At 44.2% G+C, this 13,779-nt stretch overlaps 1 protein-coding gene across 2 annotated transcripts in view; it reads left to right on the forward strand.

The window, feature by feature from the left end:
- The window catches only part of lypd6b (LY6/PLAUR domain containing 6B), a 234,147-nt gene that overhangs the window by 199,098 nt on the left and 21,270 nt on the right, over nucleotides 1–13,779 (forward strand). For both annotated transcript variants that reach the window (XM_073026174.1, XM_073026186.1), the window contains one exon: nucleotides 10,139–10,237. In XM_073026174.1, the coding sequence (XP_072882275.1) occupies nucleotides 10,139–10,237 (99 nt within the window). The remainder of the gene's footprint in view (nucleotides 1–10,138; nucleotides 10,238–13,779) is intronic.

Consider the following 13,779-nt stretch of genomic DNA (forward strand, 5'->3'; position numbering starts at 1 on the left):
TATAATAAAGTGAGGTAGCGTCCAAGGGTTTAATGTCCATTTAGGAATAGGATGGCAGTGGGGAGGAAGCTGTTCCTGAATCACTGAGTGTGTGTCTTCAGGCTTCTGTATCTCCTACTCAATGGCAACAGCGAGAAACGGGCACGCCCTGGGTGCTGGAGGTCTTTAATAATAACATTGGTGTATGCTATTGAATGTCTATACCACTTGCTGTATATCGATTAGTTTAATTAACTTTATTTGTCACATCTACATCAAAGCACCCAGTGAAATGTGCCTTAATATCAATGACCAGCACAGGCCGTTGGTATGCTGGGAGCAGCCCGCAACTGGCTGCATCACCGCCTGGAATGGTGGGGGTGGGGGGGGCGCTAATGCACAGGATCGAAGTAAGCTGCAGAGAGTTGTAAACCTAGTCAGCTCCATCATGAGCTCAAGCCTCTGTGGTATCCAGGACATCTTCCAGGAGCAGTGCTTCTGAAAGGTGGCGTCCCCATTGCCCAGGACATGCCCTGTTCTCACTGCTACCATCTGGGAGGAGGTACAGAAGCCCGATGGCATACACTCAGCAATTCAGGAACAGCTTCTTCCTCTCTACCATCAGATTTCTGAAAGGACATTGAACCCGTCAACACTACCTCACTATGTTTTTAATCTCCATCTTATTGCACTGCTTTACTTAACGATTTAATATATATACCGACTGTAATTCACAGTTTTATTTTTTCTCTCTATTATCATATTGCACTGTGCTGCTGCCACAATGTTAGCAAATTTCAGGACATATGCCAGTGATTCTAAACCTGATTCTGCAGTGTCACCATGCTTCTGTCATCAACACAGCATGCCCACGCTTTTTAATCCTTACCAACCCTGAATAACAAGCTTGCCGATGCCCAGTCTGGGTTCCGTCAAGGCCACTCAGCTCCTGTCCTCATCACCTCCTTGGTCCAAACGTGGACCAAGGAGCTAAATACCAAAGGTGAGGTAAGAGTGATAGTCCTCGACATAAAGGCAGCACTTGATCAAGTATGGCATCAGGGTTCCCTAGCTAAAATGGAGTCAATGGGAGTTAGGGGGGAAAACCCTCTGCTGGTTGGAATCATACCGGACACAAAGGAAGATGGTTGTGGTGGTTGGAGGTCAATCATCTCATCCTCAGGACATCACTGCAGGAGTTCCTCAGGGAAGTGTCCGAGAACCAACCATCTCCAGTTGCTTCATCAATAACCTTCCTTCAGTCATAAGGTCAGAAGTGGGGATGTTCGCAGATGACTGCACAATGTTCTACACCGTTCATGGCTCCTCAGATAGTGAAGCAGTTCATACCCAAATGCAGCAGGACCTGGACAATATCCAGGCTGACAAGTGGCAAGTAACATTCGAACAATGCAAGTGCCAGGCAATGACCATCTCTAATAAGAGAGGCTCTAACCATCATCCCTTGACATTCAGTGACATCACCATCACTGAATCCCCTACTATAGACATCCTGGGGGGAGGGGGGTTACCATTGACAGAAAACTGAACAGGTCTAGCCATATAAACACTGTGGCTACCAGAGCAGATCAAAGGTTTGGAATCTTGTAGTGTGTAACTCACCTCCTGACTCCCCAAAGCCTGTCCACCATCTACAAGGCTCAGGTCAGGAGTGTAATGGAATACTCGCCACTCAACCTGGACGAGTGCAGCTCCATCAACACTCAAGAAGCTTAACACCATCCAGTACAAGGCAGCCCACTTGATTGGTACCCCTGCCACAAGCGTCCAATCCCTCCACCATCAATGAACAGCTGAAGCAGTGTGTGCTATCTACAAGATGCACTGCAACAACACACCAAAGTTCCTAAGGCAGCACCTTCCAGACCCACGACTGCTACCATCTAGAATAGTGGTCATCAAATTTTTTAAGCCCAGAATCCCCTAGCTTGGCCTTACTGAAGGCAAGATCGACCGACTAAATCATTTAGAGAAAAAACAGTTCAGATTGTACTTCCAACTTGAGGCCCTTTATTTGGGCTAATTGTATTTTAATTACATAAAATGCTTTTGTCAAACTTTCAAATTAATTCAACTAAGAAAACACAGTAACTAGTATATCAAACAGGCCATAGCGGCATCGAGCTCATCCAATAACACCTTGAATAAGCGGTGCTGAAGCGCTTTTGCTCGAATCAAGTTTATCAGTTTGACCACCAGTGTCATTACATGAGAAAAGTCCACGACCTTCCCAGCCAAGGCCTGCTGATGAATCACTCAGTGATAATCTAGGAAGTCGGGAAAATCAGGGTCATTACGGCACAGTGCTATAAATACAACGCGCACACCGTGCATTGCTGGGGCCCCATCAGTAGTAATTGCCACCAGTTTATGAATGGGAATGTAATTTTAGAACCATAGAACATTACAGCACAGAAACAGGCCTTTTGGCCCTTCTTGGCTGTGCCGAACCATTTTTCTGCCTAGTCCCACTGACCTGTACCTGGTCCATGTCCCTCCAAACCCCTCTCATCCATATACCTGTCCAAGTTTTTCTTAAATGTCAAAAATGAGCCCACATCCACCACTTTATCTGGCAGCTCATTCCACACTCCCACCACTCTCTGCGTGAAGAAGCCCCCCCAATGTTCCCTTTAAACTTTTCCCCCCTTCACCCTTAACCCATGACCTCTGGTTTTTTTCTCCCCTAGCCTCAGTGGAAATAGCCTGCTTGCATTCACTCTATCTATACCCACCATAATTTTATACACCTCTATCAAATCACCCCTCATTCTCCTACGCTCCAGGGAATAAAGTCCTAACCTATTCAACCTTTCTCTGTAACTCAGTTTCTCAAGTCCCAGCAACATCCTTGTAAACCTTCTCTGCAATCTTTCAACCTTATTAATTTTCTTCCTGTAATTAGGTGACCAAAACTGCACACAATACTCCAAATTCGGTCTCAACAATGTCTTATACAATCTCACCATTACATTCCAACTCTTAAACTCAATACTTTGATTTATAAAGGCCAATGTACCAAAAGCTCTCTTTACGACCCTATCCACCTGTGACGCCACTTTTAGGGAATTATGTATCTGTACTCCCAGATCCCTCTGCTCTACTGCACTCCTCAGTGTCCTACCATTTGCATTGTATGTTCTACCTTGGTTTGACCTTCCGAAGTGCAATACCTCACACTTGTCCACATTAAACTCCATCTGCCATTTTTCAGCCCATTCCTCCAACTGGTCCAAATCCCTCTGCAAGCTTTGAAAACCTTCCTCACTATCCACTACACCTCCAATCTTTGTATCATCAGCAAATTTGCTGATCCAATTTGCCACATTATCATCCAGATCATAGATGACAAATAACAATGGACCCAGCACTGATCCCTGTGGCACACCACTAGTCACAGGCCTCCACTCAGAGTAGCAATCCTCCACTACCACTCTCTGGCTTCTTCCATTGAGCCAATGTCTAATCCAATTTACTACCTCACCATGTATACCTAGCGACTGAATCTTCCTAACTAACCTCTCATGCGGGATCTTGTCAAAGGCCTTACTGAAGTCCAACTAGACAACATCCACTACCTTCCCTTCATCCACTTTCCTGGTAACTTCCTCAAAAAACTCTAATAGATTGGTTTAACATGACCTATCATGCACAAAGCCATGCTGACTTTTTCTAAGAAGTCCCTGTCTATCCAAATACTTGTAGATCCTATCTCTTAGTATTCCTTCCAATAATTTACCTACTACCGATGTCAAAATAACCGGCCTATAATTTCCCTGCTTACTTTTTGAGCCTTTTTTAAACAATGGAACTGCATGAGCTATCCACATTTCACAGACTTTTTTAAAAACTCATTGTAAATATCCTCACCTCTTGTTCTCTCCATTAAGTGCAAAAGAGCGAGGAAGTCCTCCTTTGTTGTAAAATCCTGGAAAGCCATTCTGACAAATACAACAAGCTGAGCTGTTTGCATTACTTCCAGGGATTCATCGAACTGTCGTGAAAAATATTCACAGAGTGACAAGTCCTTTAACACTTGTCAATCCACGTCCTCTGAACCTTTAACCCCGATTTCCGCTCCTCAACTTTCCTGGTATTGGTAAACTGTTACTGAGACACTAGTATAAGTTCCATGGGTACACAAGCTAATGACACCATTGTTTTTGTTTCCCGTTTCTTTACATTTGGGGAATGTTGGAATTCAAAGGGGGAGAAGTGTTGTACTGTGAGCATTATAAACCATAGAACCATAGAACACTCCAGCACAGTACAGGCCCTTCAGCCCTCCATGTTGTGCTGACCCATATAATCCTTTAAAAAAAGTACTAAACCCACACTACCCCATAACCCTCCATTTTTCATTCATCCATTAGGTTGTCCAAGAGGCTGTTAAATACCCCTAATGTTTTAGCCTCCACCACCATCCCTGGCAAGTCATTCCAGGCACTCACAACCCTCTGTGTAAAAAACTTACCCCTGATGTCTCCTCTAAACTTCCCTCCCTTAGTTTTGTACATATGCCCTCTGGTGTTTGCTATTGGTGCCCTGGGAAACAGGTACTGACTATCCACCCTATCTATGCCTCTCATAATCTTGTAGACCTCTATCAAGTCCCCTCTCATTCTTCTACGCTCCAAAGAGAAAGGTCCCAGCTCTGCTAACCTTGCTTCATATGACTTGTTCTCCAAACCAGGCAACATCCTGGTAAATCTCCTCTGCACCCTCTCCATAGCTTCCACATCCTTCCTATAATGAGGAGACCAGAATTGAACACAATACTCTAAGTACGGTCTCACCAGAGTTTTGTAGAGTTGCAACATGACCTCTCTACTGTTGAACTCAGTCCCCCTGTTAATGAAGCCTAGCATCCCATAGGCCTTCTTAACTACCCTATCAATCTGTGCAGTGACCTTGAGGAATGTTTGGATTTGAACCCAAGGTCCCTTTGTTCATCCACACTCTTAAGTAACTGACCATTAATCCTGTACTCAGTCTTCTGGTTTGTCCTTCCAAAATGCATCACCTCACACTTGTCCAGATTGAACTCCATCTGCCATTTTTCTGCCCAACTCTGCAGCCTGTCTATATCCTCTTGTTACCTTCAACAACCTGCAGCTCCATCCACAACTCCTCCAATCTTCGTGTCATCCACAAACTTATTCACCCATCTTTCGACCTCTACATCCAAGTCATTTATAAAAATCACAAATAGCAGGGGTCCCAGGACAGATCCCTGCGGCACTCCACTAGTCACCGACCTTCAGGCAGAATACTTTCCTTCCACAACTACTCTCTGCTTTCTTCCTTTAAGCCAATTTTTATCCAGATAGCCATGGTTCCACTTATCCCATGCCTCATGACTTTCTGGATGAGTCTCTCATGAGGGATCTTGTCAAATGCTTTGCTAAAGTCCATGTAGACCACATCCACTGCCCTACCTTCATCAATTTCTTTTGTTACCTCTTCAAAAAACTGATTCAGTCTTGTGAAGCACGATCTTCCCTTCACAAAGCCATGTTGACTATCCATGAGTAGACTGTACTTCTCCAAATGCTCGTAGATCCTACCCTTAAGAATCCCATGAGTAGACTGTACTTCTCCAAATGCTCGTAGATCCTACCCTTAAGAATCCTTTCCAGTAGTTTGTGTACCAATGACGTAAGACTCACCGGTCTATAGTTCCCCGGTTTCTCCCTATTACCTTTTTTAAACAAGGGAACTACATTTGCCATTCTCCAGTCCTCCAGCACATCCCCTGCAGCCAAAGAGGATTCATAGCTAATGCTCCTGCGATCTCTTCTCTCAATTCCCACAACAACCTGGGGTGTATCGTATCCACCCCTGGGGATTTATCAATCTTAATGTTTTTAAGAAGATCCAGCACTTCTTCTTCCCTAATCTCCACATTGTCCAGCACACAGGCCCACTCTACTTTGACCTCATCCTGATCAAGATCCTTTTTGCTTGTGAATACTGAAGCAAAGTATTCATTTAAGACCTCCCCAACCTCTTCTGCTTCCAGGCACATGTTGCCCTCTTTATCCTTTAGCGGTCTCACCTTCGTTCTCGTCATCCTCCTATTCTTCACATACACATAGAACGCCTTGGGGTTCTCCTTAATCCTACATGCCAAGGCCTTCTCATGCCCCCTTTGAGCTCTCCTGAGTCCTTTCTTTAGCTCCTTCCTGGCTACCCTATTTCTCATAAGCCCCTCCTACTTCCTGCTTCTTATATCTAACATATGCTTCCTTCTTCCTCTTGATGAGTTGCCTCACATATTTCATCAGCCATGGTTTCCTTTTCCTACCATTTTTTCCTTGCCTCAGTGGGACAAACCTATCCTGAATCCAGCTCAAGTGGTCCCTAAACTTCTCCCACATTACTTCTGTGCTTTCCCCTTTGAACATCTGTTTCCAATTTACTCTCGCTAGTTCCTGCCTTATCCCTTCAAAGTTAGCCCTTTCCCAGTTAAGCACTTTACCATTTCGTCTGATTTTATCCCTTTTCTTTTTTTTTTGTAATTTATTTTTTTTATTGAAGTTCATCAAACAAACATTTCCATAAGATGTATTTCAGACATTGTACATATATATCATATATATCACAAAATCTCCACAAAGTATTTATCTGGGGTATACACTTATAGAAAAGAGTGGAAAGAAAAAACAAGCAAAAGGAAAGAACTATGTACAAGTAGGGAGTGATCTATTTTTTACAACAGATTCATTGATTTGTGAGAATAAAATCAGGCCTATGAGGCATTATGTAGTTAAATTATTTTTCCCAGTATGAATCAAATTGTTCCAGCTTATGATTAACAAATGTTGTTATATTCTCCATTTTGTAAATGTCCATTGTAATTTCCATCCATGTATTTAAATTTGGGCTCTCCTGTGATAACCATTTTTGATTTTATCCCTTTTCGTAGCTATGCTGAAGCTAAGGGAGTTGTAGTCACTCTCACCAAAATGCTCCCCCACCAAGAGGTCTGTCACCTGACCAGGTGCATTACGCAGAACTAGATCCAGTATAGCCTCTTCTCTCGTTGGCCGGTCCACATACTGTGTCAGGAATCCTTCTTGAACACACCTGACAAATTCTATCCCCCTTGCACTCAGGAGGTGCCAGTCAATATGAGGGAAGTTGAAATCACCCATAACTACTACCCTGTATTTCCTGCACCATTCTAAAATCTGCCTGCTTATCTGCTCCTCGGTGTCCCAAGGGCTATTTGGAGGTCTATAGACTACTCCTAGCACAGTGATTGATCCCTTCCTATTACTGACTTCCACCCAGACTGACTCCATGGACACTCCTTCTGCAGCGTCCTCCCTTTCTATAAACGTGATACTACCCCTGACCAACAATACCACTCCCCCTCTTTTCTACCTCCCATCCTATTCTTTTTAAAACACCTGAACCCCGGGACCTGCATCATCCAATCCTGCCCTTCCTCCAACCAAGTTTCAGTGATGGCCACAACATTGTAGTTCCACATACTATTCCATGCTCTAAGTTCATCCCCCTTGTTCCTCATACTCCTAGCATTGAAATAGACACATTTCAACCCCTTTAACTGGCTACAATTATGTTCTGCACCCCCGTCCTTCCTCATCAACTTCGAACTCTTAGCATCATGCCCTTGTCCTTCTACCTTAATCCCTGCACTCACATTCTGATCCCCACCCCCCTGCCAAACTAGCTTAAACCATCCCCAACAGCTCTATCAAACCTGCCCGCCAGGATATTGGTCCCCCTGGGATTCAAGTGCAACCCGTCCTTTTTGTACAGGTCACACCTGCCCCAAAAGAGGTCCCAATGGTCCAGAAATCTGTATCCCTGCCCCCTGCTCCAATCCCTCAGTCACGCATTTATCCTCCACCTCACTCTATTCCTATTCTCACTGTTATGTGGCACAGGCAGTAATCCCGAGATTACTACCTTTGAGGTCCTGCTTCTCAACTTCCATCCTAACTCCCTGTAGTCTTCTTTCAGGACCTCTTCCCTTTTCCTACCTATGTCATTGGTACCAATATGTACCACGGCTTCTGGCTGTTTTCCCTCCCACTGCAGGATATCTTGGATGTGATCAGAAACATCCCGCAGCTACCATCCGAGTTTCTTTCCTGCGTCCACAGAATCGCCTGTCTGACCCCCTAACTATAGAGTCCCCTCTCACTACTGCCTTCCTCGTCCTTTCCCTACCATTCTGAGCCACAGGGTCAGACTCTGTGCCAGAGGCACAGCCACTGTTGCTTCCCCCAGATAGGCTGTCCCCCCAAACAGTACTCAAACAGGAGTACTTATTGTCAAGGAGTACAGCCACAGGGGTACTCTCTAGTACCTGACTCTTCCCTTTCCCTCTCCTGACTGTGACCCATTCCTCTGTACCCTGTGGCCCCGGTGAGACCACCTGCCTATAGCTCCTCTCTATCACCTCCTCACTCTCCCTGATCATGTGAAGGTCATCAAGCTGCATCTCCAGTTCCCTAACACGGTCCTTTAGGAGTTGCATCTCGATGCACCGGGTGCAGATGTGGCCATCCGGGACGCCGGGAGACTCCAGGACCTCCCACATCTGACACCGACCACAGAAAACTGGCCTCACACACATACTACATCTTTTTGCAATCAACAACTGCCTCACCTCGTCCTGTTACCACTGAAGCCTGTGGAGCCAAAGCCCTTTCACTCTGCTGCCTCTCACTCCACTGCCCACTGCATATGGCTGCCTTTTTAAACTGTTTGCGCTCAACTGGCTGACATCACATGCCTGCGCAGTCTGTCCTCTCTCTTCCCCCGAGAACTCAAAGTGTCTTCCCACTGGAAATCCTTAGGTGCTCTCCCGCTGCCTTCTTGTTCTGAATCAAAAAAGTAAAGATAAGTTAATACCAATTAGGATCATGGTAAAGCTGTTTGTAAAGAGAGATTGTTTCCGGGGTTGCGGGGTTTTCCTTCCGGTCTTTTCTGCCCGGTGCACATTAGTGAAAACCTCTGTATGCGAATATCATTTTACCGTCCTAGATAAAATTGTTCCTTTTGGGCATGATGTTGTTGAGTGGTCCTTTTTTGAAGTGGAAGTTACTACATCTTTGCATCAAAAGGTTTATCAGGCATTATTTGTGTACTTATTTATCATTTTTTTCGGGATCGACAGGTCTATCGTGATTGATAGGTTGGCAACCACTAATTTAGAAGGACGAGAACAGCAGATACCTGGGAACACCACCACTTGGAAATCCCCCTCCAAGTCATTCACCATCCTGACTTGAAAACATATCACTGTTTCTTCATTTTCACTGGGTCAAGATCATGGAATTCTCTCCCTAACAGCACTGTGGGTATACCCACACCTCAGGGACTGCAGCGGTTCAAGAAGGCAGCTCATCACCACCTTCCTATTTATAGAGCTTGAATTGAATTGACTTTATTACTTACATCCTTCATATACACAAGGAGTAAAAATCTTTGTTACGCCTCTGTCTAAATGTGCAGTGTGCAATTTATAGTAATTTATAATAAATAGTATGTACAACAGGATACTCAATATAACATAGAAATACAGTTGTATCATCATGAATTAATCAGTCTGATGGCCTGGTGGAAGAAGCTGTCCCGGAGCCTGTCGGTCCTGGCTTTTATGCTGCGGCACTGTTTCCCGGATGATAGCAGCTGAAAGAGTTTGTGGTTGGGGTGACTCGGGTCTCTGATGATCCTTTGGGCCCTTTTTACACACCTGTCTTTGTAAATGTCCTGAATAGTGGGAAGTTCACATCTACAGATGCACTGGGCTGTCCACAGTACTCTCTGCAGAGTCCTGTGATTGATGGAAGTACAGTTCCCATAACAGGCAGTGATGCAGCCAGTCAGGATGCTCTCAATCATGCCCCTTTCAAAAGTTCTTAGGATTTGGGGGCCCACACCAAACTTCTTTGAGAAAAGAGCCGGATTGGGATTGAACAGGTAGCAGAACATATAGCTGATGTGTGCTCGGGAGGTAAAATGGCCTCCTTCTGTGCTGCACCTAATCTCTGATTCTCTTATTCAGTGCTTTAAATTTATTGAGGTGCAGTGAGGTCAGTTCAGTAGAATGATGAGCTGGTCCTGTTCTCCTGACCTGTTTTCTGTCTATTTACAGCAACTCCATTCCCAAACAGCTTCAAGTGCTTCACTTGCAACAACGCTTTGGACAATTACGAGTGTAACCGTTGGGCTGAAGATAAATGGTGCCCTCATTGTGAGTACCCTGTAGGCAAACGGATGTAGCTACTTAATCAACCAGCCTTTTATGCCAAATTTACAGCTTATGGTGTGATTGATAGACCAAAGGCTTCTTTGTAAACAGACAAAAGGGTTGACTGCTTTACTTTTGTTTCACTTCGAACAATTGAAAAAGTTGTAAAGGTCCAGTCAGTATGTCTGGATGTTTTAATTTTACATAGCATTTAAGATATAAATCAACAGATAAAGAAGGGCTCTGTCATTTATTCCTATTTTATTTCTGTCAGTGTTTAAAGGCTATCTGTGAAAAATGTTTCCCCGATATTTCCACAGCAGTGAAATCCTACAGCACGTTACCAACAACACACACAAAATGCTGGAGGAACTCAGCAGGCCAGGCAGCAGCTAGAGAAAAGGGAAGAGTTGACGTTTTGGGCCAAGAACCTTCATCAAGATCGGAGAAAAAAAGATAGGGAGTCAGAGTAAGAAGCTGGGAGGAGCAGAGGGAGGGGATGGGTGAAACTCGGAGGGTGTAGTAAAGAGCAGGGAGGTTGATCGGTGGAAGAGATCCAGGGCTGGGAAAGGGGGAATCTGATAGGACAGGACAGAAGGCCATGGAAGGGAAGAGAGGGGGAGCAGCACCAGAGGGAGGCGATGGGCAGGTAAGGAGATAAGGTGAGAGAGGAAATGTGAATGGGGAATGGTGCAGGAGAGGGTGGGTGGGCAATTCTGAAAGTTCGAGAAATTGATGGTCACACCATCAAGTTGGAGGCTACCCAGACGAAATGTGAGTGTGGCCTCATCGCGACATCAGTGTAAAATATAAGGTATCCCAGTCGTTCTCAGAAAGATGATTAAACAAAATCTGACACCGAATCACAGAAGGTGCTGATAGGCATTGAAGCAAAACAAAACTACAGGTGTTGGACATTCAAAATGAAAACAGAGAATGCTGAAAGCACTCAGTAGTTAATGCAGTGTAAGTGGGGAAAGAAAAGAAGTCAAGTACAGAGGCAGCTACAATAACATTTAAAAGACACAGCAAAATGCTGGAGGAGCTCAGCAGGTCAGGGAGCATCTATGGAAAAAGATGTATACAGATAGGAAGGATTTTTTTTTGAATTTGAATTGAATTGACTTTATTACTTACATCCTTCATATACACAAGGAGTAAAAATCTTTGTTACGCCTCTGTCTAAATGTGCAGTGTGAAATTTATAGTAGTTTATAATAAATAGTATGTACAACACGATAGTCAGTATGACATAGAAATAGAGCTGTATCAGCATGAATTAATCAGTCTGATGGCCTGGTGGAAGAAGCTGTCCTGGAGCCTGTTGGTCCTGGCTTTTATGCTGAGGTATCGCTTCCCAGATGGTAGCAGCTGGAATAGATTGTGGTTGGGATGGCTTGGGTCCGCAATGATCCTACAGGCCCTTTTTACACACCTGTCTTTGTAAGTGTCCTGAATACTGTCTGCACCACTCTCTGCAGAGCCCTGTGATTGAGGGAGGTACAGTTCCCATACCAGGCCGTGATGCAGCCAGTCAGGATGCTCTCAATTGTGCCCCTGTAGAAAGTTCTGAGGATTTGGGGACCCACACCAAACTTCTTCAGCTGTCTGAAGTGAAAGAGACGCTGTTGTGCCTTCTTCACCACACAGCCGGTGTGTACAGACCACGTGAGATCCTCAATGATGTTTAGCCAGCTTAGGGGGGACTTGAGCCGAACATGGGGAAAGAATCAGAAATAGGTTTATTATCACTGGCATGTGTCGTGGAATTTGTTAACTTAACAGCAACAGTTCAATCCAATACATGATAATATAGAAGGAAATAAATAAATCACTGTAAGAATATATACATGTATTAAATAGATTAAAATAATGCAAAAACAGAATAATATACTGTATGTTAAAAAAAGAGGTAGTTTTCAGGGGTTCAATGTCCATTTAGGAATTGTATGGCAGAGGGAAGAAGCTGTTCCTGAATTGCTGAGTGTGTGCCTTCAGGCTTCTGTATCTCCCAGTGAGAAGGGGGCTTGCCCTGGGTGGTAGGGGGTCCTTAATAATGAATGCTGCCTTTCTGAGTCACGCTCCTAGAAGATATCTTGGATACTATGGAGGCTTGTACCCAAGATAGAGCTGACTAATTTTACAACTTACTGTAGATTCTTTCAGTCTTGAGCAGTAACCCCCACCCCCCCATACCAGACAGTGATGCAGCCTGTCAGAATGCTCTCCACAGTACATCTATAGAAATTTTTGGTTTAGGTGATAAACCAAATCCCTTCAATCAAAAAAACTAATTAAGTATAGCCGCTGTATTATCTTCTTTATAACTGCATCGATATGTTGGGATCAGGTTAGATCCTTGGAGACCTTGCCACACAAGAACTTGAAACTGCTCACTCCCTCCACTTACGATCATTCTATGAGGATTGGAAAGTGTTCCTTTGCCTTACCCTTCCTGAAGTTCACAGTCAGCTCTTTCATCTTACTGACTCTGAGTGCAAGGTTGATGATGTGACACCACTCAACCAGCTGGCATATCTCGCTCCTGTACACCCGCTCATCTCCATCTGAGATTCTACCAACAATGGTTGTATTGTCAGCAAATTTATAGATGGTATTTGAGCTATACCTAGCCACACAGTCACGGGTATAGAGAGAGTAGAGCAGTGGGCTAAGCACACACCCCTGAGATACACCAGTTTTGATTGTCAGTGAGGAGGAGATATTATCACCAATCCGCACAGATTGTGGTCTCCCGGTTAGGAAGTTGATGATACAATTGTAGGGGGAGGTACAGAAGCTCAGGTTCTGTAACATATCAATCAGGATTGTGGGAATGATGGTGTTATGTGCTGAGCTATAGTCTATGAACAGCATCCTGACATAACTACAATCTTGCACTCAGTGTGAGTAAGACAAAAGAACTGATTGTGGACTTCAGGAAGGGTAGGACGATGAACACAAACCAATCCTCATGGAGGGATCAGAAGTTTAGGAATTTCAAGCAATTTCAATTGAGCAATTTCAAGCTCCTGAGTGTCGAGATCTTTGAGGATCCAACCTGGTCCCAACATAACGAAGCAGCTATAGAGGACGCAAGACAGTGACTATACTTCATTGGGAGTTTGAAGAGATTTGATTTGTCACCTAAAACAGTCAAAAACTTCTATAGATGTACCGTGCAGAGCATTCTGACAGGCTGGTATGGGGGGTGTGTGGTCTACTGCACAGGGCCGAAAGAAGCTGCTGAAAGTTGTAAAATTAGTCATCTCCATCTTGGGTACTAGCCTCTGTAGTATCCAAGACGTCTTCAAGAAACGGTGACTCAGAAAAGCAAAGTCCATTATTAAGGACCCCCATCACCCAAGACATGCCCTCTTCTCACTGTTACCATCGGGAAGTTGATACAGAAGCCTGAAGGCATACACTCACTGATTCTATTTTTGCATTACTTTTAATCTATTTAATATGTGAATATATATATAGAGCAATTTATTTTCTATATTATCATATATTGCATTGTACTGCTGCTGCTAAGTTAACAA

This window comes from Hemitrygon akajei, chromosome 2 (assembly GCF_048418815.1).
Source record: "Hemitrygon akajei chromosome 2, sHemAka1.3, whole genome shotgun sequence".
NCBI classification, from domain to species: Eukaryota; Metazoa; Chordata; class Chondrichthyes; order Myliobatiformes; family Dasyatidae; genus Hemitrygon; species Hemitrygon akajei.